The sequence below is a fragment of the Cataglyphis hispanica genome, chromosome 10 (assembly GCF_021464435.1).
Source record: "Cataglyphis hispanica isolate Lineage 1 chromosome 10, ULB_Chis1_1.0, whole genome shotgun sequence".
In the NCBI taxonomy this organism is placed as follows: domain Eukaryota; kingdom Metazoa; phylum Arthropoda; class Insecta; order Hymenoptera; family Formicidae; genus Cataglyphis; species Cataglyphis hispanica.
The window spans coordinates 1306363-1331151 of NC_065963.1; the positions used below are offsets into that span (position 1 = coordinate 1306363).

General features: G+C 29.9%; 1 protein-coding gene across 5 annotated transcripts in view; it reads right to left on the bottom strand.

Annotated features, from left to right (window-relative positions):
• Window positions 1-289: 289 nt before the first annotated feature.
• The window catches only part of LOC126852225 (mitogen-activated protein kinase-binding protein 1), a 95620-nt gene continuing 71120 nt past the window's right edge, over window positions 290-24789 (bottom strand). For 2 of the 5 annotated variants that reach the window (XM_050596781.1, XM_050596779.1), the window contains 7 exons: window positions 23496-23630; window positions 20077-20216; window positions 19794-19998; window positions 19577-19703; window positions 14018-14208; window positions 13760-13780; window positions 290-1456 (listed from right to left, as the gene is read on the bottom strand). In XM_050596781.1, coding sequence (XP_050452738.1) covers window positions 1077-1456; window positions 13760-13780; window positions 14018-14208; window positions 19577-19703; window positions 19794-19998; window positions 20077-20216; window positions 23496-23630 — 1199 coding nt within the window. In that variant the 3' untranslated portion in view covers window positions 290-1076. The remainder of the gene's footprint in view (window positions 1457-13759; window positions 13781-14017; window positions 14209-19576; window positions 19704-19793; window positions 19999-20076; window positions 20217-23495; window positions 23631-24789) is intronic. The other 3 variants (XM_050596783.1, XM_050596778.1, XM_050596780.1) reach the window with 2 other exon arrangements.

The window sequence follows — 24789 nt, forward strand, 5'->3', positions numbered from 1 at the left end:
AGATATTTTTGTGTTCAATAATATTTCAAGGAGGATCAAATCGGTTCAAGACAATTATGACAATTAGTTCTTGTGAGTCAATAAATGTAATAATCTTAAAATAATTTTTTCCATAAGTTATGCCATAAGTTCCATAAGTTATGTGTTAAAAGTATTAAGTTCCATTAAAATATAGTTCATCGGAAATAATAAATTATTAAGGCAATTTTTATCGTCGACAAACTTGAGAAACTTGATTCTAACTTAATGCAATGATTATAATTATATGCTTTTATTTTATACTGGCAAGTTTATGCTGCGTACTTTTTATTATGATATTTTGCGAAGTTTTAATTATGAAGAAAGAATGGTATTCATCCTTTAGACCATTAATACATACAACCTTTGGTTACATAAAAACATTAATTAATTAATATTAATTATTATATTATAATACAAGTCTCATAGCACACACGCACGCTTGCTCACGCGTAGGCGCGCACGAACACACATACACATACATGTATTTAAAAAACAAACTATTCTACTAGTCTTTAGTTAATTGGTATTTCATGGCATATGGCCTTAAGATACAATGGATGAATCATAATCAGTTTTATATTTAACAGTGAAATGTAATTCAGTTATTACTTTATATTTACTTAATTTATCGTATGACTTCTTTAAGCAAATATAGATTATGTAAGTTCAATATCGCGACAATAATTGAAAATAATGATTTATTTCATGATATAAAAATGGTGACAAGTTTTGTGCAATATAATTTTGTGCTATAATGGCATATATTGAGTATTAATTCACTTTATCGAATTTAAAAGCGAATTAGTTATAAAAGCGAGTATAGTTGCAAAAGAAAAAATTTTCATGCAATTATAATAAGCATATGAAATTTTTGCGAGATAGTATATTTTTTTCATTTTTAAAGCATATTTAAATTTTTTTAATCAAAATGTTAGAGAATTATCAAGAATGCAATGTTTAAAAAGAAATTACTAGACACATTCTTCTTTATATTATCTCCGATATGCCAATACATTAAATATGAAGATGATATTCCTTTTATCAATGGACGGATTTTACGTATGACTTGATTGAGTTTCTCCCATCCGCTGTTGCATCATAGTCAAAAGTAATTCGGAATACTGCTGCATCATATTAACTACCTTGCCCTGATCCTGACCTGCGAGTAGTTCTTGAAACTTTGCAGTCGCCTCGTTGGTAATGATACTCTTGCCACTTCCGTCGTTATGATTCTCATTACCAGCAATGACCAATCTTAAAGTACGCATGGTTTCGTTAACAGATGATTCCAGTCCTCGTAGCATCGTGTCTTTATCGAGCGCTTCTGTAGAGGAGTCGTCATCATTGTCTATTGTCAAACGTTTGTACAGTTGCACAACATTATCTGCAGTTCGCACGAGTTCGTCCGCTATCGTATTACACAATTGCGTAGACACTGTGAAAATGCATATCAATATTATGTATATATTACAAATTTGACAGAATAAAGTATGATAGTGTAAATGATATATCATGCAGCGGAGAAGTTACATTGCTTCTAAAATCCGTATGAGATCATGCTATTATAATTGATATCTATATATCGAATCATATAATTTTCTAATAATGAATTTTTAAGATCTATTAATGATTTGAAAAAATATTATCGTGAGTTTTTGAATGATGTACCTATAATTTCTCATGGTATAATAATCAAAACTATACAAAAATACAAAACGTACAAATTTATATACCAGGAGTTGGGATACTTGAAATTATTTTAATTTACATCAATATATTATTAACTACAAAAAATGAGTTAAATTAAAATTTTGTATGGTTTTAACAAAAATATAAAATAGATAATATAAAATTTTTTTAGATAAGGATGTTTTGGAGATTTAAAGATGACTTTTGTTTTTAAATCAAAATATAAATTTTTTTTAATATAATTGTACTACATTTCTTTTATCATTATTATGATTAGACTCTGATAATTGCAGAAAGAACAATATGACAAGAAAAAGAAACAATCATTCTTTTACTAATGTTAATAGTTATTCACAGAAAATAACAATAGACATTTATTATATTAATATCATATTAATTTAATATTAAATGAATACAATCCAATATTATCGATAATATTGCATAAACGTTTCCAATAAACCTGGTTTGAGTCAAACATATAATGATAAAATTCCAATTTTTCTCTAATAATAAAAAATGGGAAATTTTTAATTTATCCGCCCAATTTCAAACAATCTGTTTAGTATTTACAATATTTGTTGATATTTATTTAGAAATCTTTTATTAGAAATTAAATAACGCGAAAAGAGATATTATACTTTGGATTTTGTTCGCAGCTGCTCTTTATAAGCTTTATGTGTGGTAGCTTTATTTGTGGTAGAAATTTGAGTACAAAATAGTTTCACCTGATTTCGCCACGTAGTGGCAAGTAAAAGAACACATATTATGTTGTAATAATATTGTAATAAAATTTTATTAAAGTATTATTGTGTAATGTTTAATGATGTATATGATAATGTTATATATGATATATTACAGTTTTATATCATCTATTTTATATTTCCTTTAAAAGCATGCAATTAATTTAATACATTTTTCTCTACAGATAATAACATTTGCATAAATCAAGATGATGATTTTAAATCCTCCAACTTACATAATATATATAGAAATATTCTGCTTTAAAAATAATACATTCCAAGTATTTTATTTTAAAAATAATATTCAAATATTTAGAAAATTAAGAATTTTTAAAATATTATAAAATATTTATAAATAAACGTTCTTATGTTATATAATATTTACATAAAAATCTTTTAAAAACAGAGTTTTAGAGAGAATTTTCAGGATAAAATATAATGATCTTGAACATACCATAAAAAATTTTCAAGGTCATTTCAAAATCAACTTGATTTTTAAATAGGAATTTATGTTATATTTTTTGATAAATTCATAAAAAACATTTCATTGTTCAAATCCTATACAATTTTTTTTTTATTTAACTGTATACACTCAGTTTTTTTTTGTTTATATAAAATTATATATATATATATATATATATATATGTATATATATATATATAAAGAATGTTTTAAATATTTAACATCTATATAGAGTGAGTCACTAGAAACTGTTTCCTAAGATATCTTCATAAATATTGATTTTACACAAAAACATTTCAGACAAAAGTTAAGAGATTATATATCTTTGACAGATTTAAAACTAGATCAAAATGAATGAATTTTTATTATAGATAAAATTATTTTGATTAAAAAAATAAAGATACATGTCTCGTAGAGTAATCTTCCGAAAATATTTCCCCAAAATTTCAATTAAAAATATCAAAAATTGTAATCCTGGCTATTTTATTGAATGGTGTTTATAAAAACAGCATTCGCAGTATTAGAAATTCTTCCGCCCTTTCTTATCTGAAACAAAAAACAAAAAATTTCCGTTAAACTAGATGAATAAAATTAGTACTTGTCAAAACTGATTTTGAAAATATTGATTTTTCGAAAAATGACAGCAATTCGTAGTAAAAAATGCGGTTTCGATCTATAAATTAAGCCATAAATTATCCTATGACAAGTACTAGTTTTATTCATCTGATTTAACAAAAAATTTTTGTTTCAGATGAGAGAGAGCGGAAGTATCTGTGGTATCATTTTTACAAATACTGTTTGGGAAAATAGAAGGTATCAATTTTTAATATTGTTTATTGAAGTTTTAGAGAGATATTTTCAAAAGACAACTTTACAAAACATGTATTTTCATTTTTTAATAAAATCCATAATTAATTACCTATAATTTTATTATGTAATTTTACTCATAATAAAAATTTATTATTTCGATCTAGTTTTAGATCTGTCAAAGGTCTATAACCTCTTAAATAATTTTAAAAAGATTACATTATAGTTATCTTAGTCTTTATAGGTGGAAGCGCCAAAAAGTTTTAACGGTCATCTCAAATTTTTTCAATAAAAAAAATTATTTATTTTTAATTTTTAATCAAGTATAATTGTAGAGAATGAGCAGACGAATTAAACGATTTATAAAATTTTGACCGTAGGATGATCTTAAGATACACTGTAGCAACATTGTAGCAATATTTCGTAATGTATATGCAAAATTCCATCATTATATTAAAATATTTATATTTCTGCAACCTTTCTGTGCTATATAGAATATAACGTATTGAGAATACGCTATAAAGCATATATATATATATATATGATATATATATATATATATATATATATATATATATATATATATATATAGCATAAGCTATTCAGTGAGCCGTGTGCCTGGTAGTATTGCGTCACCACCACTATCAGGCGTACGACTCACCGACGTGCGCCCAGCTAAAGATCGGCGAATTCAGGTCAGATTTTATTCAAGAATGCTTTATTAAAAATTATACTGCTTTATTAAACATTATAAAAAAAAATGATAAATGATATTTCTTGTTATCACAGATGCTTTGGGACACCCTGTATATATAGGATATATGTCCCATTTTAATGTCCCATCCAAATAATTATTTTATTTTTGATTGTACAAAAAAATGTTTCAGACAAAAGTTGTATGGTTTCGAAGAGAACATAAGATGGTGCCATTAGTTTGACCTTGAAGTTGGTTAAAGGTCACGTAAAGATCATCTTCAATTTCTTAAGTGGAACTATCTACTTTTCATTACATATTCTTCTAGCTTACATCGAAAGCTTTTCAAAACTATAATTAAGTACCTTTTCGTTAAGTTATAAAGCAAGATCAAAAGTACGATCCGGCCGGTCAAGGTAAGATCGGGGCACGTACAATTATTGTAGGTTCAAAAAGACCACCATTTACTTGGATACAAATGTCCAATCTACGGCGAAAATCATCCTGTACTTTTTGAAGGACATCCCATTTATGTTCGTACATGTCTCTCGAATGTACGACATGTACGCTCCTTCATGTTTTCCACTGTTGTAGGCTCTTCCGCATAAAGTTTTTGTTTTACGTATCCTCAAAAGTAAAAATCGAGAGGGATTAAGTCAGGTGATCTTAGTGGTCATTCATGAATCCGACCCATTCCAATCCATCTATTATTAAATCTTTAATTATTTAAATAATTTGTAACGTCAGGACCTGTGAGTTGGTGCTCTATCCTGCTGAAACCACATTCGATTGAGCAATTATTGATATGTTTCAAAAGGCTGAGCAGATCATTCTGAAGAAATGCTGAATAGTTTTGCGCGTTTAGATTCTGTTAAAAAAAGTATGGATTTTATGATGTCATTTCAAAGAATACCTGCCCAAACGTTAATAGTCTTTGAAATTTTTGGCTTCTTTGCCAATGAGGATTTTAATCAGAGTGATAATGATAATTATGTCTATTAACGCCATTTCTGTTACTGAACGTGAATCAGAAAAGAGCATCTTTGCGATAAAATGTAGATTTCTTCGAATTTGATTCAAGAACCAGTTATAAAATTGCAAGCGTCACTCAAAATCCCTTTGTTCTAATTGTTTGGGTTAGATGGATATAGTAAAGCTGGAATCTATTTATTTTAAGTATACGATTTGCTGTTGATTTTGGTATGCCATGTTGTCTTTCGATTTATCTGGTGGAAATTTGGGGATTCAATACAGCAGTACTCAAGACAACCAATGAATTTGCCCCCATTTGGCTCCGATTTTTGTCGTAATCTATTTAAACTGCTCTGCTGTGCCCTCTCCGTGATTTTTCTTATGGTCTTTCTACACGGATGATGTCTGTTAGGACCTCTGTTAGATACCTTTCAGCATACAACCTTTCTAATGCACTGTAATTACTTCCAGTCTTGTCCAAAATACGAATCATGACTATTTCATTTGGCAGATAATCAGCCATAATTACAGAACTACTAAAAAATTTCTTAAAAATATATAATTACATTCGCCAAGAAAATATCGATCGCTCTTTAACGTACGTATGCGCTGCCAAGAATAAGTGTAAAAGTCCTGAAAGTTCTACGTAACGTGCGTTAGAATAAGGAAAATTTTTCTTTATCTCAACAAACTTTTCTTAGATCATAAATTTATTTAGGGCATTTACTAAATTCGAATAATTTTCTTTTTCCGCACTTTTGATCTTGTCTTGACCGGCCGGATTGTGCTTTTGATCTTGCCTTATAACTTAAAAAATACTTAACGAAAAGGTTCTTAATTATATTCTACACGGAACATGACAGCCATTGGATGTTCATATATCTTCCGTAGCTCTATGCGACATCTATTTCCACAGTCGATATTATATAGATTTCTAATAAAAATTCATATTATCTCCACGGTAGATGTCATCTATAAATCCATTCATAGATGTGTATTAGACATTTGTTATGAATGTATGATACATTTATACACAAATATTTCTAATAAAATAAAATTTAATTTTTATTTAAGCGTTATTCTCAGTTAATATTTTGAGAAAATATTTAAAATTTAGTAATATTATATATGTATATATATATATATATATATATATATATATATATATATATATTAATTTATAGACAATTCAAATTTATTAAAAATTTTACTAAACTTTAATAATCAGAAAATTTTTATACTAAAATAAAAAATTTCTTTGATATCACAGTATTTTACAAAATCCATATAATATATATAATATATAATATATATCAATATAACAAAGAAAATTAAAGAAAGAAAATTCTTAATTTATAAATTAAAATTACAGATTTCGGAATTATATAATTGGTTATATTTTATAAAATCAAAAATATATTTTTTAGTTGTTTTTTTATGCACAAAAATAGATAAATATATAAATAAAATATATCCAATTGTCTAAATAATTATATTAAAAACGACTAATATATTTTTAATTTTATGAAATAAATTTCTTGATACAATTAATATGCACACAAAGATAAGAAAATAGTATTAATGTAATACGAATTTATAAATGATAGTTTAGGTTTCAATTTTTGTAAAAAAACATCTATAATAAATCTATATAATTAGTTATAAGATTAATGCAGTCACTTTAAATACATAAAATTCATAATATGTACATAATATGTACATTCGTAACATGTACATAAAATGATAACATTCCACGGAGATTAACAAACCTACTATTAATCTCCCAATGACATGAAAATGTTTGTCGAAACTCATTTCATTAATATACTAGAAATCTTGCCCGTAATATTATATTAATATTCATATAACATGCCACAAATCTCCTAATATTATTTTTATTAAGAAATTCTTACAAAAAAAATATTACATTGGCAAAAATCGATTAAACACTATTTTCAATCGTTCTTCCACCAATAATTGAATAATTCAAACTTTTTTTTTAATGTATATGGAATCTCACAAAAAATCCATAAAATCAAATAAAACGAGCTCTTTATTAGCGTATTTTTGAAAATATAAGATATATATTGTATATTTTTTTTTTATTTTAAGTAAACCACGGATGATTTTAACTTTATTGAACTTTATTGAACTTTATATCTGAAGAGCGTGTCTCTCACAGCATTAAACATTGCAATAAGATTATTGGGAGGTTACAAACTTACACATTTTAATGATTACTGATATTTACCATTTACTTTACAATAAAATCTTTATAATATTATTGGAAAATTAATGGAATCTTATTTTAATATTTCAGCGAACTTACGCGCAATCATTTCACTTTTCACATATGCTGAAAACATTACAAAACTGAAAAATCGTTTAATATTTATAATTGATGTGCATGTTTTTACAGATTCAAAAATATTATTTATTTAATATTTCATGAGAAATGTTATTGCGCCTAACATTTCAAAAACTTTACAAAAAAATATGTTGTATTCAATCGCTAGTTCATTTTTTACCGTTATGTGACGTGCGATGCATGTATCTCGCATTTGAGATTCAGTCATGAGAATTATATAAAGCTTGCAAAGAGCAATTGGCAGAAGATTAAAAATGTAACTATTTCTGTCAGTCTAATTTCTGATACGTTCCTACCATAGGAAATTCAGATATTGGATTGATTGTTTCTTAAAAATTGGGCAAATAAACGTCCGATAAAGTTAAAATTATTCTTTATTCTTTATTTAAGATATAAATATATATATATATATATATATATATATATATATATATATATATATATTCCAAAAATACATTAATAAAGAGCTCGTTTTATTTAATTTTATGTATTTTTGTGAAATGCCATATATTACAGAAAAGAAAATTCGAATTATTCAATTATTGGTGAAAAAACTTGATTGAAAATCAATAATATTTAATCGATTTTTGTCAATATTTTTTTGTAAAGATTCCTTAATAAAAATAATATTAAGAGATTTATGACATATATAAATATTTATACAACGTTACGCACTAGATCTCTAGGATGGTTATGGAATAAGTTTGGATGATGAACATTTCCATATTGCTGAGAGGTTAATGGCAGGTCCGTAGAATTTTATCATCTTACAATTTAAAGTCTAACTTCTTATTGAAATGCTGATCCGTTGTAAGGGATTTATTCATAAAAGTTTGAAATATCTATGCTTATACCATGTGACATCCATGTGACATCTACTAATACATCTAATAGATATCAAATGGAAGGAAGAAATACGGAATTGTGGATATCTAGTAGATGTCTATAAGAGATTACATAGACGTCTAATAGAGATTTTGAATCTCCATGATGTCTACTGGACATCTATTAAAGGTTGTTGTTTTGTGTGGTTAAGGTTTTGAAAAGCTCTCGATGTAAGCTAAAAGAATATAATGAAAAGTAGGTAGTTCCATTTAAGAAATTGAAGATGACCTTCACGTGACCTTCAAGCAATTTCAAGTTATTTTGTTCCCATTAATCTGGGACACCGTTTATATATATACACGTTTATATATATATATATATATATATATATATATATATATACACATATACAGGGTGTCCCAGATTAATGGGAACAAAATTCGTGTGCAGATAGAGCGGACCAAACTGAGTCGAAAGTCCTTTATCACTTTTTTGTACAATGCTTAATAAGAGAATTATTATTGAGTAAAATCTGTTCAATTATCACCGGGCGCATGTCGGTGAGCCGCACACCTGGTAGTGTGCGTGAGCGCTCAGTTATTACAGCACGGCTCACAGACATGCGCCCGGCTAAAGATCGGCGATGATTGACCAGATTTTATTCAATAATAATTGTGTTATTAAGCGTTGTACAAAAAAAATAACAAAGGACTTTTCGACTCAGTTTTTGATCTGCTCTATCTGCACACGAGTTTTGTCCCCATTAATCTGGGACACCCTGTATATATATATATATACAGGGTGTCTGGAGTCAATCGCACCCGTCGTGTACAGGTAGAGCAGATAAAACTGAGGAGAAAAGTCCTGTACCATTTCTTTTCTATAACGTTTAATAAAAGAGTTATTATTGAGTAAAGTTGGCTTATCATCGCCGATTTTTAACCGGGCGCACGTCGGTAAGCCGTCGTAAACATCTGACAAGGAAACTTACCTTTGTGACTCGCCGATTTTATTGAAACTTGATACACTTGTAGAGCTATCAAAAATAATAGACACGTATTTTTTTATATCGGCAATGGTGCATGTTTAAGGGTGGAAACTACCCCTTGTATTTATAAGCATGAGTAATTAATGTTACCTCTAAACTCATGATATTAGAGCTGTTTTTGAGTTTTAGACATGAATAAGAGGTTTCATATATCACTGAAAGTAAACCTAATGTTAGAATTATGGAAAATTATACAAAATGGCGGATCCAATATGATGACCTGATAAGTAAAAATAATCTTATCTTGTTCCTTGCCGAACCCAGGAATAACCGCCGAAGAGGTGATGAGAATCTATTCCTATTTCAGTTTTTCGTTTATTTATAATTATGTTTATTATTTATTTATTATTTTTATTATTTTTATCTCTTTATATTTTTGTATTTTATATTTTTTTTTATTTTTTTACAATCAGCTTTTCTTACACCTCGCTTATGTCTTTTTATTATTTTTTATATTTTTTGCAAAAATGATATGTAAAAAAAATTCTTTTATATATAAAAAATTATACTATTTATACAATATGAACCAAGTTTCAATAAAATCGGCGAGTCAAACAAAGGTAAGTTTCTTGTGAGCGTTCATGCACAATATCAAGTGCGCGGCTGATCGTGCGCCCGACTGAAGGTCGGCGATGATTGGCCAGACTTCACTCAATAATAACTCTTTTATTAAATATTATAGAAAAAAATGGTACAGAACTTTTCTTCTCAGTTTTATCTGCTCTACCTGCACACGACGGGTGATTGACTCCAGACACCTTATATTAGTATTATATAGTATATTATTCAGAAATCCGGGAAAATCTGCGGTAATAAATCACTCTCGTGTGTAAGTAGAGCGGATTAAACAAAAAAAATATATTTTTATCATTTTGCAATTTTTGCAATAATTATTGAAAAAATTATTTTAAAAAATCGACTAATTCGAGTATAAGCAATTATAAACCGGTGGCAAGAAAAGCCAATCTTTTGAAATGCGGCTAAATGTGTGATCCTTCTTTAAAAAAAGCGTTCTTCAAATAACATTGAGCTCTATATATACTGAAGTGAAAATGAAAAAATGGCGATTGTTCAACTTTGAGAAAAAGACAATCATGTATACAGGCTGTTCGATAACTGACCGGACGAAAAGTGGAGATACATTGGACCAAACTGAATCGAAAGTCCTCTACTTTGCAAAATTCACAATATTGAGTTATTAAAATATGTAAGTTAATGAGCGCGTTGGAAAGCGGTAGCCGGCATCGGCAGGTACACAAGTAATCGTCGGACATGCCTGTTGATACCGACCGACTGGCCGACCGCTTTCCAACCGTGCTCATTAATTCACACATTTTAATTAATAACTCAATAACTATTGCGAATTTTGCAAAATGATAGAGGACATTTCGATTGAGTTTGGCCAAATTTACCTCCACTTTTCGTCCGGTCAATTACATGTCGGACATCCTGTGTACTGCGTTCATGGAAAGAACCACGCTTTTTGTCCGGTTCGGTCAGATCTCGCCCGTGTGACCACCTATTTTGTTTTCTCCACGCCTCCAAACTGATTTTGCAGCTTACAGACCAGATGCAGCTATAAACAAAGAAAACCCGCGCGCATAATGTCTAATAAATTTGACAATTAAAACGATATATGATCAATACATATACGGCACTGAAGTAGCGCGCTCGAATTCGTCACGTCATCTCCACTCCGTCCAAAGCTGCATGAAGTATGATTATTCTTTCTGCGAATGTATAGAGCAGTATAAATGTCCCTTTCTTATGGGAAGTAAATTGACGTTTTTGATTAACGTAAAAACTTGTTACGTAAAACTCTTTTCAAAAACATTATTCAAAAAATTCCTAAACACTTTTAAATGATGTGAATATCTTCTGAATTGAACAATAATCTTTTAATTTTTTAAATGGCTTTTCCATTTTTATTATTATTGTAAAAACACATGGACATTTATATATTCATTTCCAGAAGAAAGGTTTTGAAGTCAGAAGAAAATACTGAAAAATTGAGAAATCTCATAATTCTTATCTTCACTGGTGATACGCACGTACAGAAGATATCTATCATATCTATATCGTTGATCTTGACAATAAGTGAAAACGGGTTATGGAAATTTTGGTTAGATTTTTGGTTAAATAACTTTTAAACTAATAAACAAATCAAAAAATGTTTTTTAAATAAAAAAATTTGAAAAATAGATATATTTAAAAAAGTATTGACTAATTTAAAAAATCTAATTAATCTTGAAATAATCTTGAAAATCGTTATACAGAGTGTCCTAAAAATTTTGACACACCCGAAGTGTGAAGGTAGATTGGGCCAAACTGAGTCGAAAAGTCCTATATCATTTTGCAAAATTCGCAATAGTTTTTGCGTTATTAATTAAAATATGTGAGCTAATGAGCGCATTGGAAAGCGATAGGCCGGTATCGGCAGGCATGTACAACGGATTACTTGTGTACGTTTCTTAGCAACGAAGGTATCATCTAAGTAAGAGGTGACAGCATGACTCCAACTCTCGCTTAGATGATACCTTCGTTGCTAAGAAACGTACACAAGTAATCCGTTGCCTGCCGATACCGGCCTATCGCTTTCCAACGCGCTCATTAGCTCACATATTTTAATTAATAACACAAAAACTATTGCGAATTTTGCAAAATGATATAGGACTTTTCGACTCAGTTTGGCCCAATCTACCTTCACACTTCGAGTGTGTCAAAATTTTTAGGACATCCTGTATATAAAATGCTCAAGGTCCCTACGTTATATAATCTCGAAACACTAAAAGATCGATTCAGATTATACGGCACAAATCATAATGTATCGGCAACGGCATGCACCGGCAGCAACACGACAAAACATTGAACAATGCATTTTAAAACTGTCTATATTAATCAGCACCGACCTGAACGTTCCGTCAACGAGATGTTTCGACGCTAGCCGATATTCTCGCAAAGAATGTTTTGACAATGCGTATCAATGCTTGTCTGTCAATATGAATCAGTCAATGTAAACAGCAAAAAACAGATGCAGCAGAAGATGGATCAAGAAAAATTAATTGAAAATATTAAGTTCTGTAAGCCTTTATATGTGCCATTCAATGAGCCAGTCAAAATACAGCGATACCGTGTTCAAACAGAATGTTTGGAAAGAAATTATTATATAGAATTGAATAAATTATTAAATATTATTATATTATTTTACGTTAAAACGTCAACTGTGAACTGTCGGACGATTGTCGAAGCAGTCTGAACATATACGTAATTTGTCATGCCGATGCGTGACATTGCTGATACATGCCGTATTGGGATCTGTCACATAGGCGGGGCTTAAATAACATGGCGCATCTTAGGGTGCAGTCTCAATATCACGTACGCTTTTGCGGGTAAAGCAACAATTTTTATAATCGAATAAAATGCTAACCATAAGTACATTTTGTGATTGACAAATAATATTCGCGTATTTATGCCTTACGGCCGTATTGCGAGTGTGATACCCTAAGAATAATACCTTTTTCTGTCACCAAAGGTCATGCCTCCATTTGACAGATCCTAATAGTCTAAATCGACCTTAAAACTTTTTTAAAATTGTTTTTTTGTTTAAATTATAATTCTTAATTCTTTAGATATTTGAATATTACTTTGAAAATAGAATATCCTATATACATATATACTCGCATATTATATACAAAATATGTACAAAATTAATAATATATATAAAAATATTTTATTTTTTTATTATTTTATTTTATTTTAATGATCTAAAAAATAACTATATGTGCAAATATTTAGATAATATATAATAAATAACTATAAACATATAAAATTAAAAATTCTTATATAAGAATATTCAAAAATATATAAATAAATAAATAAAAAACTCTTTGCAATACAATAAACAATACAAAAAGAAAATATTTTGAATCAAAGCATAAATATTTGTTATTCTAATAATATATTATATTCATAAAATTGAATTGTACATGCAGCATTTATATATAGCTGTATCTGCTTAATAAATTATTATTATATGACAATATTTTCCTACCATAGCATGATCACTTACAAATTTTGAATACAGTGAAATTATATTCGCGGCACATCATTTTTAATAGGCGTCTTTAGATTACCTAATGTTTTATCCATGCCTACTGCAAGAATAAAATTGATATTAGATTTCGATGTATGATATATTAATTCAGAGAGAACCAAGTATCAATTATTCACCAAATCTGCAGTAAATACAAAGCACAAATACCAAATTGTGAAAAAAAACCGATTTTTTTGTATTATTGTTCCTGCAATTTTGCATGCTTATATGCTTTTGCATGATGAGGAAAAGATGAGTGATTATTATACATTTATAATAATAAATTTTATATACTCACATTCGGCACTAGCTACATTGATAGTACGATCTGTATCTTTGACTGGTAACTCATGTGGACTAGGCTCCAGCTGATTTCTATTTGTTGTGGATATTTTGTTTTTATTTTGTTCGATTACACTAGCACCACCTCGACCATTTGTTATAATTGTCGACCCAGATCTTCTCATTGTTGCGCTGGGCAAACTTAAACTGATCAAGATAGATAATATTTTATGGTTGCTATTATATTGTTTAATATGTATAAATATATATAATATGTATATATATATATATATATATATATATATATATATATATGAGCCGTTTATTTTGAAAGTGGCCTAACTCCGTTTTTCAATTTTTTCCAGTTATCATGGTTACATGTACAACTTTATGTTATTTATCAGTAAAGCATTTCAGGTTGCTTATAATCCGAGCAAATACGATAATTCTTGACACATAAGTTTTCAGAGTTAATTCAATAATCGAACCGTGTAGTTTGAAAGTGGCCTAACTCCATTTATACTTAAATAATCAAGATATATTTACTATTGATAATGTCGGAAAGTAGTGATGAAGGTAATTTTAATTAATTAGTATTTACAAGTTAACCTCAGTTTTTGGACAATTGCGTTAGTTGAATAACCAGTACGTTTAATTAATATAAAACTTAAAATTTAATATTAAATTTTAGAAATTATTTCACCCATGGGGAAGAACAGAACAAGACTATTATTTAGTTCAGATAGTGAAGAAGAAATAGTAAGTAATGATTTTTAAAAAAATCGAAAAAGAAACCGAATTATAGAACAATATTCGTGTTCAGGGGATAAAGATATGAATAACAATAGAGAAAAAATTGATGAATCATACATCCAAAAAGTGCGAAAGATTAAACGGAATTCAGGAAAAAGATATTGTACTCAAACCGGAAATATTGTACCGGAAAAAATTTTCGAAAACAAAGATTGCCGTTGTCGGAATGCATGCACAAAAAATTACGATGAAAAAGAAAGAAAGAATATTTTTGAGAAGTTTTGGGGTTTGGGAAATTTTAACAAACAAAATGTATTGCTTTACGAAGCTGTCGAGCGCAAAATTATGGAACGAAGACGTCCAACAAACGGAAAAGGTTCGCCAAGAAATTGGAGTTTTAGATATTTGTTGCATTCTAAAAACGGAAAAGTTCCCGTCTGTAAAAAATTCTTTTTAGATACTTTTAAAATAAGTGAAGGACGCTTAAAACGAGTATTAAACTCTGCAAATGTAGGCAATGATTTACGTGGGATGATGGTTGGATCATCAAGAAAATTATCTGAGGAAAGAAAAAAGCATGTTCAAAACCATATTAATAGTTTTCCTAAATTTGAATCCCATTATACTAGATCTCATAATCCTAATAGAAGATATCTACATCCTGATCTAACTCTTAGGAAAATGTTTAATTTATACGAGCTTTATTGCGAGGAAAATAAAATAAAAGCCGTTAATGAGTGGACTTACAAAAAAATATTTAAAAAAGATTTTGATTTACATTTCCACCAACCGCGCAAAGATACATGTCAAAAATGCGACTTATTAAACATCAAAATTAAAGCATCAAATGATGATGAAGAAAAGAATAAACTTACAGAAGAACACGATGTCCATTTAAGACTAGCAAAATCAGCTAGGAATTCACTGAAACAAGATCAGGAGCAAGTATTACGTAATTCAGATTATTATTTTGCTTTCTCGTTCGACTTGCAAAAAGCATTACCGTATCCCAAGTTGACTACCTCAGTAGCATATTACAAACGCAATATGTATGTTCTAAATTTAGGCATTCACAATTTTCATAACGATAATGTTTACATGTACGTTTGGGATGAAACTATTGCATCCAGAGGTGCTCAAGAAATTGTTTCATGCATCCTAAAACATGTTAAAAATTTAAAAAGTGAAAGACACATTATAGCTTACAGTGACGTGTGCACCGGGCAAAATAGAAACATTAAAATAGCTTTAATGTGGTTAAAAATTGTCCAATCTTTGGAAAATAATGTGGAAATCATAGATCACAAATTTTTAATATCAGGACATTCGTTTTTACCAAATGATAGAGATTTTGGCGTGGTAGAAATGTCATTAAAAAAAAATAATTTACTGTTCATTCCCCAAGATTATTACAAGATTATGAAAAAGTGTCGGAAAGGTAATAATTTTATTGTAAATGAAATGAGACAAGAAGATTTTGTATCAACAAAATTATTAGAAGATGCAATTTTTAAAAGAGTAAAAAATTCTGATGGAGAATCAATAAACTGGCTAAAAATATGTTGGATGCGTTTTGTCAGAAATGAACCGTATAAAATTTTCTATAAGACATCAATGAATAAGAATGAAAATTTTAAAGTCCTGAATTTATTACCTCGTCGGGGTAGACCAAGAAAGTTCGAAAATATTGTATTGACACCACTGTATAAAAATATCAGACAAATTACAACAGTAAAATTCAAGGACATAATGGACCTATTACGATATATACCACCGGAACATCATGATTACTTCAAATCCCTTTCACACGCACAAAATGTAGATGAGTAGTAAATTGTTTTGTAATAAATTTATGTTTGTAATTTTGCACGTTATGTAGTTAATTGAATCGCATAAATTATGTTCCTGAAGTGTTTTAAAGATATGTAAAATAAATTCAGTATTGTTTTTTCAATTTGAAGCATCTTAAATTATGTTGAATGGACTTGGGCACCTTCAAATTTTATAATGAATCTGGTTGTTAATTTTGAAAGTGGCCTAACTCCATTCTTGATAAGAAAACGCATATTATTCACTTAATAATTGCCACTATTTTAATAGGAACTATAAATTTAACACCCTTAGATACACTTAAGCAGTATGACTTATTAGTGTCCTATACGTATATTTTTAAATTCATTGAAACGCAAACCCTTAAATATCTCGATTTGAAGATAAATGGACTTAGGCCACTTTCAAAATAAATGGCTCATATATATATATATATATATATATATATATATATATATATATATATGCATATATACAGGGTGTTTGATAATTCGCCGATCAACCTTTAAGGGAAGGTAGAGGGTGTTATTCTGAATAGAAAAGTCCTATACCATTTTGTGATTTCCTCAATATTTAAGAAAATATTAATTTTAAAAGATCAGCCAACGAAGTGCCGCGAAAAGCTCGCGGCGCGAAGATGCCTCCCTGTCAATTGATATGCACGCTCCATTTTATGTATGTGATCTTTTCATTATGTGTGTAATTCTTTCGGTTGCCATAGCGAAGCACGCTCGCAAACCGCTCCTCCCATTGCTTCGCCGCGGACCGAGTATCAATTGACAGTGGGAGGCATCTTCGCGTCGCGAGGTTTTCGCGGCACTTCGTTGGCTAATCTTTTAAAATTAATATTTTCTTAAATATTGAGAAAATCACAAAATGGTACAAGACTTTTCTATTCAGAATAACACCCTCTACCTTCCCTTAAAGGGTGATTCTCGAATTATCGGACACCCTGTATATATATATATATATATATATATATATATATATATATATATATTATAAATTGATTTAAACTGAATGGATAAACGAATTGTTCGTTTATTGTAAACAGAAGATCAACGTTTTCATATTCATATCAGAAGATCATAGTTTCATAAATTTAATTTATTTCAAAACCGTCATATGATATTGGCAAGCCGTGTTATCAGAAACTAATCCTGATAAATAAACAGCACATCAAAATTTATTGCTAAATTATGATTGAGTTTTCTAGCAATCAATATATTATCAAACTCAATCATGACTTAACAGCAAGTTTTCCCATTAAGCTAGTTTCTGGCAACACAATTTGCCAATATAATATGATAATAGAAATGCAACAAAAATATCAAACGGTCCCAGTAAGTAAGAAATATAAAATAAATATTTTGAAATTAGTGGAAATCATAGTAATAGATTTAGTAACATATTGAATTTGCGATATCTATGGATACGGTTTCTTATTATTTTAGAAACGTCTCTAAAAATTAGTCTTTGTCATTTTAATATACATAATACGAGAGAAATTTCTTTTACGTTACAAGTTCTGAGTTTTATTAAGAAGCATATATACATATATGCATATATTCTTTTTACGATCGTGGAAGACATGTAAAATTCTTGACTCTGCCCTTTACTTCTACAGTATTCTAAGAGAAATATTGATTTTATCTGCATTTTATGAATATTCTAAACATAATGTTTCATAAATATTTCATAAATATTTTTAAAATGATACTTATAATAATATATTTTTGAATATTTAAAAAATATTTTCCGAATATTACTTTATTCTCTCAATTAGTAAACAAAAAATATAAGACCAACGTTTTGAAATATTGATATATTGATTATACGCATTTTGTAAACATTCTTATACAATGTTTTATAAATATATTTTCAAAATTTACCTAAATAATATAAACCAATCAATTATTTATAAAATGTTTAAAAAATATTATCTCAAATTTTGTTTGAATGTTAATGTTTAAATATGTATTTAACATATTTAATATATGATATACATATAATTATTTCTAACATTGTATATTAATTCTTTCACTATTGCTATGCGGCGTACTATTTTTCAAGTTTTTATACTTATTCAAGTTTTTATTAATGAATATAAAGCTTGCAAAACTAATTACTACAATACAATTAAATGTCTAGTAACTGTTCTCATCAGCTTAATTTTTAATATAAAACCAAAGAGTTTTCACATAAATTTGATTTAATTTAAAAGTAAAAAATCACTTAGCCCGATTTTCTATTAGTTTTTTATTATATACAGGGTGTCAAAAAATTCGCGCAACTTCCTTTAATGGAAGGTAGAGGATGTTATTCTGAACAGAGAAGTTCTGCATCATTTTGCGATGGATAGGACACTGAAAAGCTCACACAACATATAAAACGGAGCGCGTATTATGTGTGTAATTCTTTCGGTTGTCATAGCAAAGCGCTCCTCCCACTGCTTCGCCGCGGGCCTATCAGTATCAAGTGGGAGGCGTCTTCGCAAGCTTCTCGCGGCACTTCGTTGGCTAATCTTTTACAATTAATATTTTCTTAAATATTGAGAAAATCGCAAAATGATACACGACTTTTCTGTTCAGAATAACACTCTCCACTTTCCCTTGAAGGGTGTTGTGCGAATTTTCGGACGCCCTATATATACCCCTTAAGCAAAATGTTAGCAGTATGACGATTGGTATGAGATTGGTAGCAGATTTAATCAAAATCTGTTAGCAAACTGACATCAACTGCGTTTGCATTCAGCTAATGTTTTGCCGGCAGAATATAATAAGTTGACAGATTGGCGGAAAAATTGTGTATGTGTGTGTATGTGTGTGTGGGTGTGTGTGTGTAGGTGTGTGTGTGTAGGTGTGTGTGTGTGTGGGTGTGGGTGTGTGTGTGTGTGTATGTATGTTTAGTTATTAATATTTTATTTTATATATTTGTTGGAAATTTTCTACGTTATAAAAGTTAAGAATTATTTAACTCATAAAATCTTTACCTAGCAGAAGAATGGTCAATACTAATACTTCTAGGTCTTGGTGGTAACGCTGGTTTTCCTCCATTTCCATTTGAAGAAGTATCCTCTGAACTCGAGTCTTCTTGGTTTCCTACTTGACTTAGATTAACTGCAAAACAATGATATATTTTAAATAAACATAGCAACAATAAACATAACACAATATGTGCCTTTTAACGAGAAATATAAATTTAAATACTAGTTGAGAAAGCTCCTTGCATTCCACGTCTTCTCAAAATTGACGAAGCATTGCTACCAGAAAAGCTTGATTTATTTTGATGATTGATTTTGTTTTGAGAACTAATCGTTGGCCTCATTATACCGGTCATTCTGTTGTTGCTAATTTGACTACTCCATCCTCTATTATTTCCGCCTGCTATACCAGCATCTGATTCCGAATCGCTCTATATAAATTATCACAATTTTTATTTAACGCAAATTTAATATTTTTGATGTTTTTTTGTGCACATTACAAAACTTACTTGATTTAAAACACCAACACTGCTACTTCTTGTTATATGTGTTTTTCCTGAAGCATGTTTGAATTGACTGCTAAGATTGGCACTTGCAGAACCTATTCTTGATGTTGTGCTTATATTTTTACTCCCTAATTTTCCTGAAACTATTATCACTAATTAGGAAAAAAAATGTCTTTTCGGATATAATTTATATATTCTTTTAATATAACATAATACATATGCACATATTCTTACACGCGCAATGCATGCATGTCCTATTTATTACGAACTTAATATCTTCGTTGTTTTTGAAGATGCAAAAAAAATATCTTGGAAAAAAATTTTTACCATTTGAAAGAATAAATAATGATGTTTTCTATTAAAGAATTCTTTTATTATTATTTTTTTTCATAAAAAAATTGCTTCTAATCCGATAGGATTCTCTCATATTTACAATTCCACTAAAACTTAATTTATATTAAATCGTAATCTTATCGATAATCTTTAATCTTTTTCAGACTTTTAATTATATAAAAGAAAGTTCACCCTTTAAAAATGCATGTAAAATGAGAGTCCAAAATCGAATTTGGGACTCGTCGACTATGAATTAATCACTCTCACAGAACCACGCATCATCTCAATTCTTTTTATTGAATATGCATATGCAGACAAAGCAATGAGTTACCTAGGTCGCCTAGGAATAGCATGTCAAATAGGTTTGTATTACGTGCCTAACAAACTGCAATTGTATACGTATTTATCTAGCATTTTAGAAAGCGAGATATTGCTTTCTATAATCTTTATAACAGCATAAATTTCTCTCTTGTACCTTGCTTATACTTTGTTAAAAATCAGTAATGATCTTGGCTTCTTGATTTTGTCAATAAATTATCATAACCATCTACATTCTGGTTTTATTGAAACTTAAAAGGAAGAGCAAAAGATGAAAAGAAAATGAAATAAAAAGGAAATGAAATTTAATAAATTTCTTGAAATAACGATAAAAATAAAAATCATTTTCTTTCGTAAAAATAAAATAAATTTTTTTAAACTAAAATAACACATAATAGTAGAAAATGAATGAAGATGTGAAAAGCTAACTGTTCTCAAAATGCCTCCCCCCTCTCTAGTTCCAATACACTTTCGGCATCGAGTAATGATCGATCTAGTCGCTTTACGGATTTCCTCCTGTTTGAAACTGGTTATATCAAAATCTATGGAACCTTATAACAATCATTTTGACCTCATTTGAAAGTTAATTTCGTTAATTTAATTTTCTACAACTTTGGTTTTGGTTTTGTTTAAAGACGCACATTTTCCATGATATTTGGAAAAATGTGTAAAATAATCACAATTTCAGAGGTTTTTGAGCGATAACTTCTTAACAAAGCATTTTTCGATTCATGTTTGTAGGAAATTTTTTGTTCAAAATTAAATTTCCTATAAGATCTCAAAGAATGGCTGGAATATTCGGAGCCATCCTATATATAAGTATACACGCACGCACGCACACAATATATATATATATATATATATATATATATATATATATATATATACAGGGTGTCCTGCAAAGATTGTGAGCGGATGGTAGGTTTATTAGGGTTTATTAGGATAAAGATTGTGAGAGGACAGTAAACTGAACAAAAAAGTCCTTTACCATTTTGCAATTTTCGCAATAATTATTGAAATATTAATTAAAAAGTATTAGTGAATGAGCGTGCGTTTAGCACAGCTATCGCGCGGCTAGATCATGGGCCGTACGCTCTAGGCGTGCCAGCGACGAGCTTCATAGTGTCGGACGGCAATGAAAAGTGTTTGGTCTCACGCGTATCCCTCTCGTCACGAAGCCAAACTTTTCGTTGCCGTACGATACTATGAAACCCGCCGCTGTCACGCCTAGAGCGTACGTCTCATGGTCTAGCCGCGCGATAGCTGTGCTAAACGCATGTTCATTCGTTAATACTTTAACCCTTTCGCTACTACGGGTGACTATAGTCACCCGCCACGAAACGACACGCATACCCGACGGGTTGACTTTAGTCACCCGCTCGAAAAATGGAACCAAATGTTAACACATCTTGCGCGGGTACTTTGCCACCGAACTCTCATCGGGTAGCGGGCGATTTTTACAATTCGTACGCAAAATGACTTCACAAAATAGTTGTAGTTTTTGAAACTTTAGGTTTTTCGCAATAGACATTGTGGCAGCTTTATGCACCCGTTACTATGCTCCCGATCTATGTATTTCGTCTACATTTCGTTTTGAGAAAAAGTCTTGGCCCCGAATGCTAAAGACTGCGCGCGCTTAATGTTCCCACTTTCGGCACGGCGCTCCGTTCTAGACGAGGCACTCCGCGGCAAGGCCCGCCGTAGCGAAAGGGTTAATTAATATTTCAATAATTATTATGAAAATTGCAAAATGGTAAAGGACTTTTCTGTTCAGTTTACTTCTACCCGTCTTCTATCCGCTCACGAGCGTTGGCACAATCTTTGCAGGACATCCTGTATATATATATATATATATATATATATATATATATATATATATATATACAGGGTGTCCCATAATTCGCGGATCATCCGTGGTGTGCATATAAAGGATATCAAAGTGAATAAGAAAGTCCTTTACCATTTTGCAATTTTCTTAATAATTATTGAGATATTCATTAAAAAAGACCGGCCAATCCGCGCCTTATACAAGCGCGCGAAAGGACGTCCTACTGTAATGTGATACTAGGCGCGCGGCGAAGCGGTGGGAGAAACGCTCTATGAAGGCTACGTATAAGCGTGTAGAACACTTCACCGCGCGCCTAATATCGCTTGTATAAGGCACGGATTGGCCGATCTTTTTTAATGAATATCTCAATAATTATTAAAAAAATTGTAAAATGGTAGAGGACTTTCTTATTCACTTTGACATCCTTCATATGCACACAACGGGTGATCCGCGAATTATGGGACACCCTGTATATATATATATATATATATATATATATATATATCAGGTGTCCTGAAACTTTTGATACACCCGAAGTGTGAAGGTAGATTGGGCCAAACTAAGTCAAAAAGTCCTGTGTCATTTTCCTCTATAACGCTTCAGAAAGAAGTTATTATTGAGTAAAGTCTGGCCAATCATCGCCGATCTTTAGTCAAGCATACGTTGGTGAACCGCGCGCCTAATAGTGTGCGTGAGCGTTCAGCTGTTTTAGTGGCGCGCCACTACCAGGCGAGCGGCTCACTGACGTGTGTCCCTTTCACACTTCGGGTGTGTCAAAAGTTTCGGGACACCTTGTATATATATATATATATATATATATATATATATATATATATATATATACATATATATGTAACTTATCAAATTTACAGTAATATTCATAATAGTACAGAAGCATATCAAAATTAAAAATACATTATCTGTATACAATGATAAAAGATACCTTGCACAGAACCATGCAGAAACCTATTTGAAGGGTTGATGGAAAGATCACTCAGCGAACAGGCGCGTCTCATGCCACCCCCTTCTTCTTCGCTATCAATAACTTTTGACGAAACTCTTGTCCCATTACTGCCAACTGTTGACAACGTGCACACACATGCACTAATAGCTACTATTTTTATAATCTACCCTGCTTAAAAAACCGATAGAAACAAATTCAAATTTTGTTGAAATTTAATATGATTTAATCATAAATTATCATTTTAATCAAACCTATATTTCTACTGATAGAAAAGTTATTTATTTATTCAATTTTTTGTATTTTTTTTTAAACAATTCAGCGATGTCAATCAGCCAAGTCTGTTCGAGCAGATTTTGCCAAATGCTTGCTACATTTAAAATTGTAATATTCATAGTTCAGGTACTAACTGGCGAGATAATAAGATTATATCACCTTTCTGGAGTCACATAGACCATAGCTATCCGCAGAGTGAATTTTTCTGTGGCACTACATATATTCAGCGCAATACCAAAATATTTTTATACTGTATTATGAGATGTTGATTCCAAACCAAAGTCCGCAAGTGTACAAGTCAAATCGCGCATAATTAAAATGAGTCAAGAGAAAAGAAAAGGAAGTGACGATCGATACGGTCGAGAGAGGACTGACAAGAGAATAATTTCCTAGATTTTTTGTAAGTGATGAAATGTATTTCTACTCTTGGACATTTGTTTTCATTCAAAATATCTCAAACCTACATTTAAGGTTTCGTTCAAGATAGAAATAGAAGGATTAAGCCACGAGATGTGAAGGCTGCGGGAAGAAAATAAAATCAAGATGATAAAAATCGCGAGATAAAAATTATAGGACAATAAGCAAGACAGCCAAAGACGAGAATATTGCTATGTGAAAGACAAATAATTTGAATTTCAAACTAAGATACGAAGTACGAATCAAGTTGATGAATGTAAAGACGAGAATTTAGGAATCGCTAAAGAAATGTCGAAACTGATTAATTTGACCGAGTGAAAATTAAGTCGAGCATTAGCAGCGTGTAAAACGCGTTGATCATATTTCAGTAAGTCATTTAAGGCTGCAAGTCGTAGAGATTTATGTATGCTCCTTTCTTGGCAAGAAATAATTGACATTTTTTCTCCTTTTCATATATTTTGCGCATTTGGTTTGATGATTCATTCTATTTTATCCATTATTAAAAATATACTATTATTGCTTTTATTAAATATAGGATAAAAGTTGAAACAAAAACTTACATAACATGAATTTTACATAACAC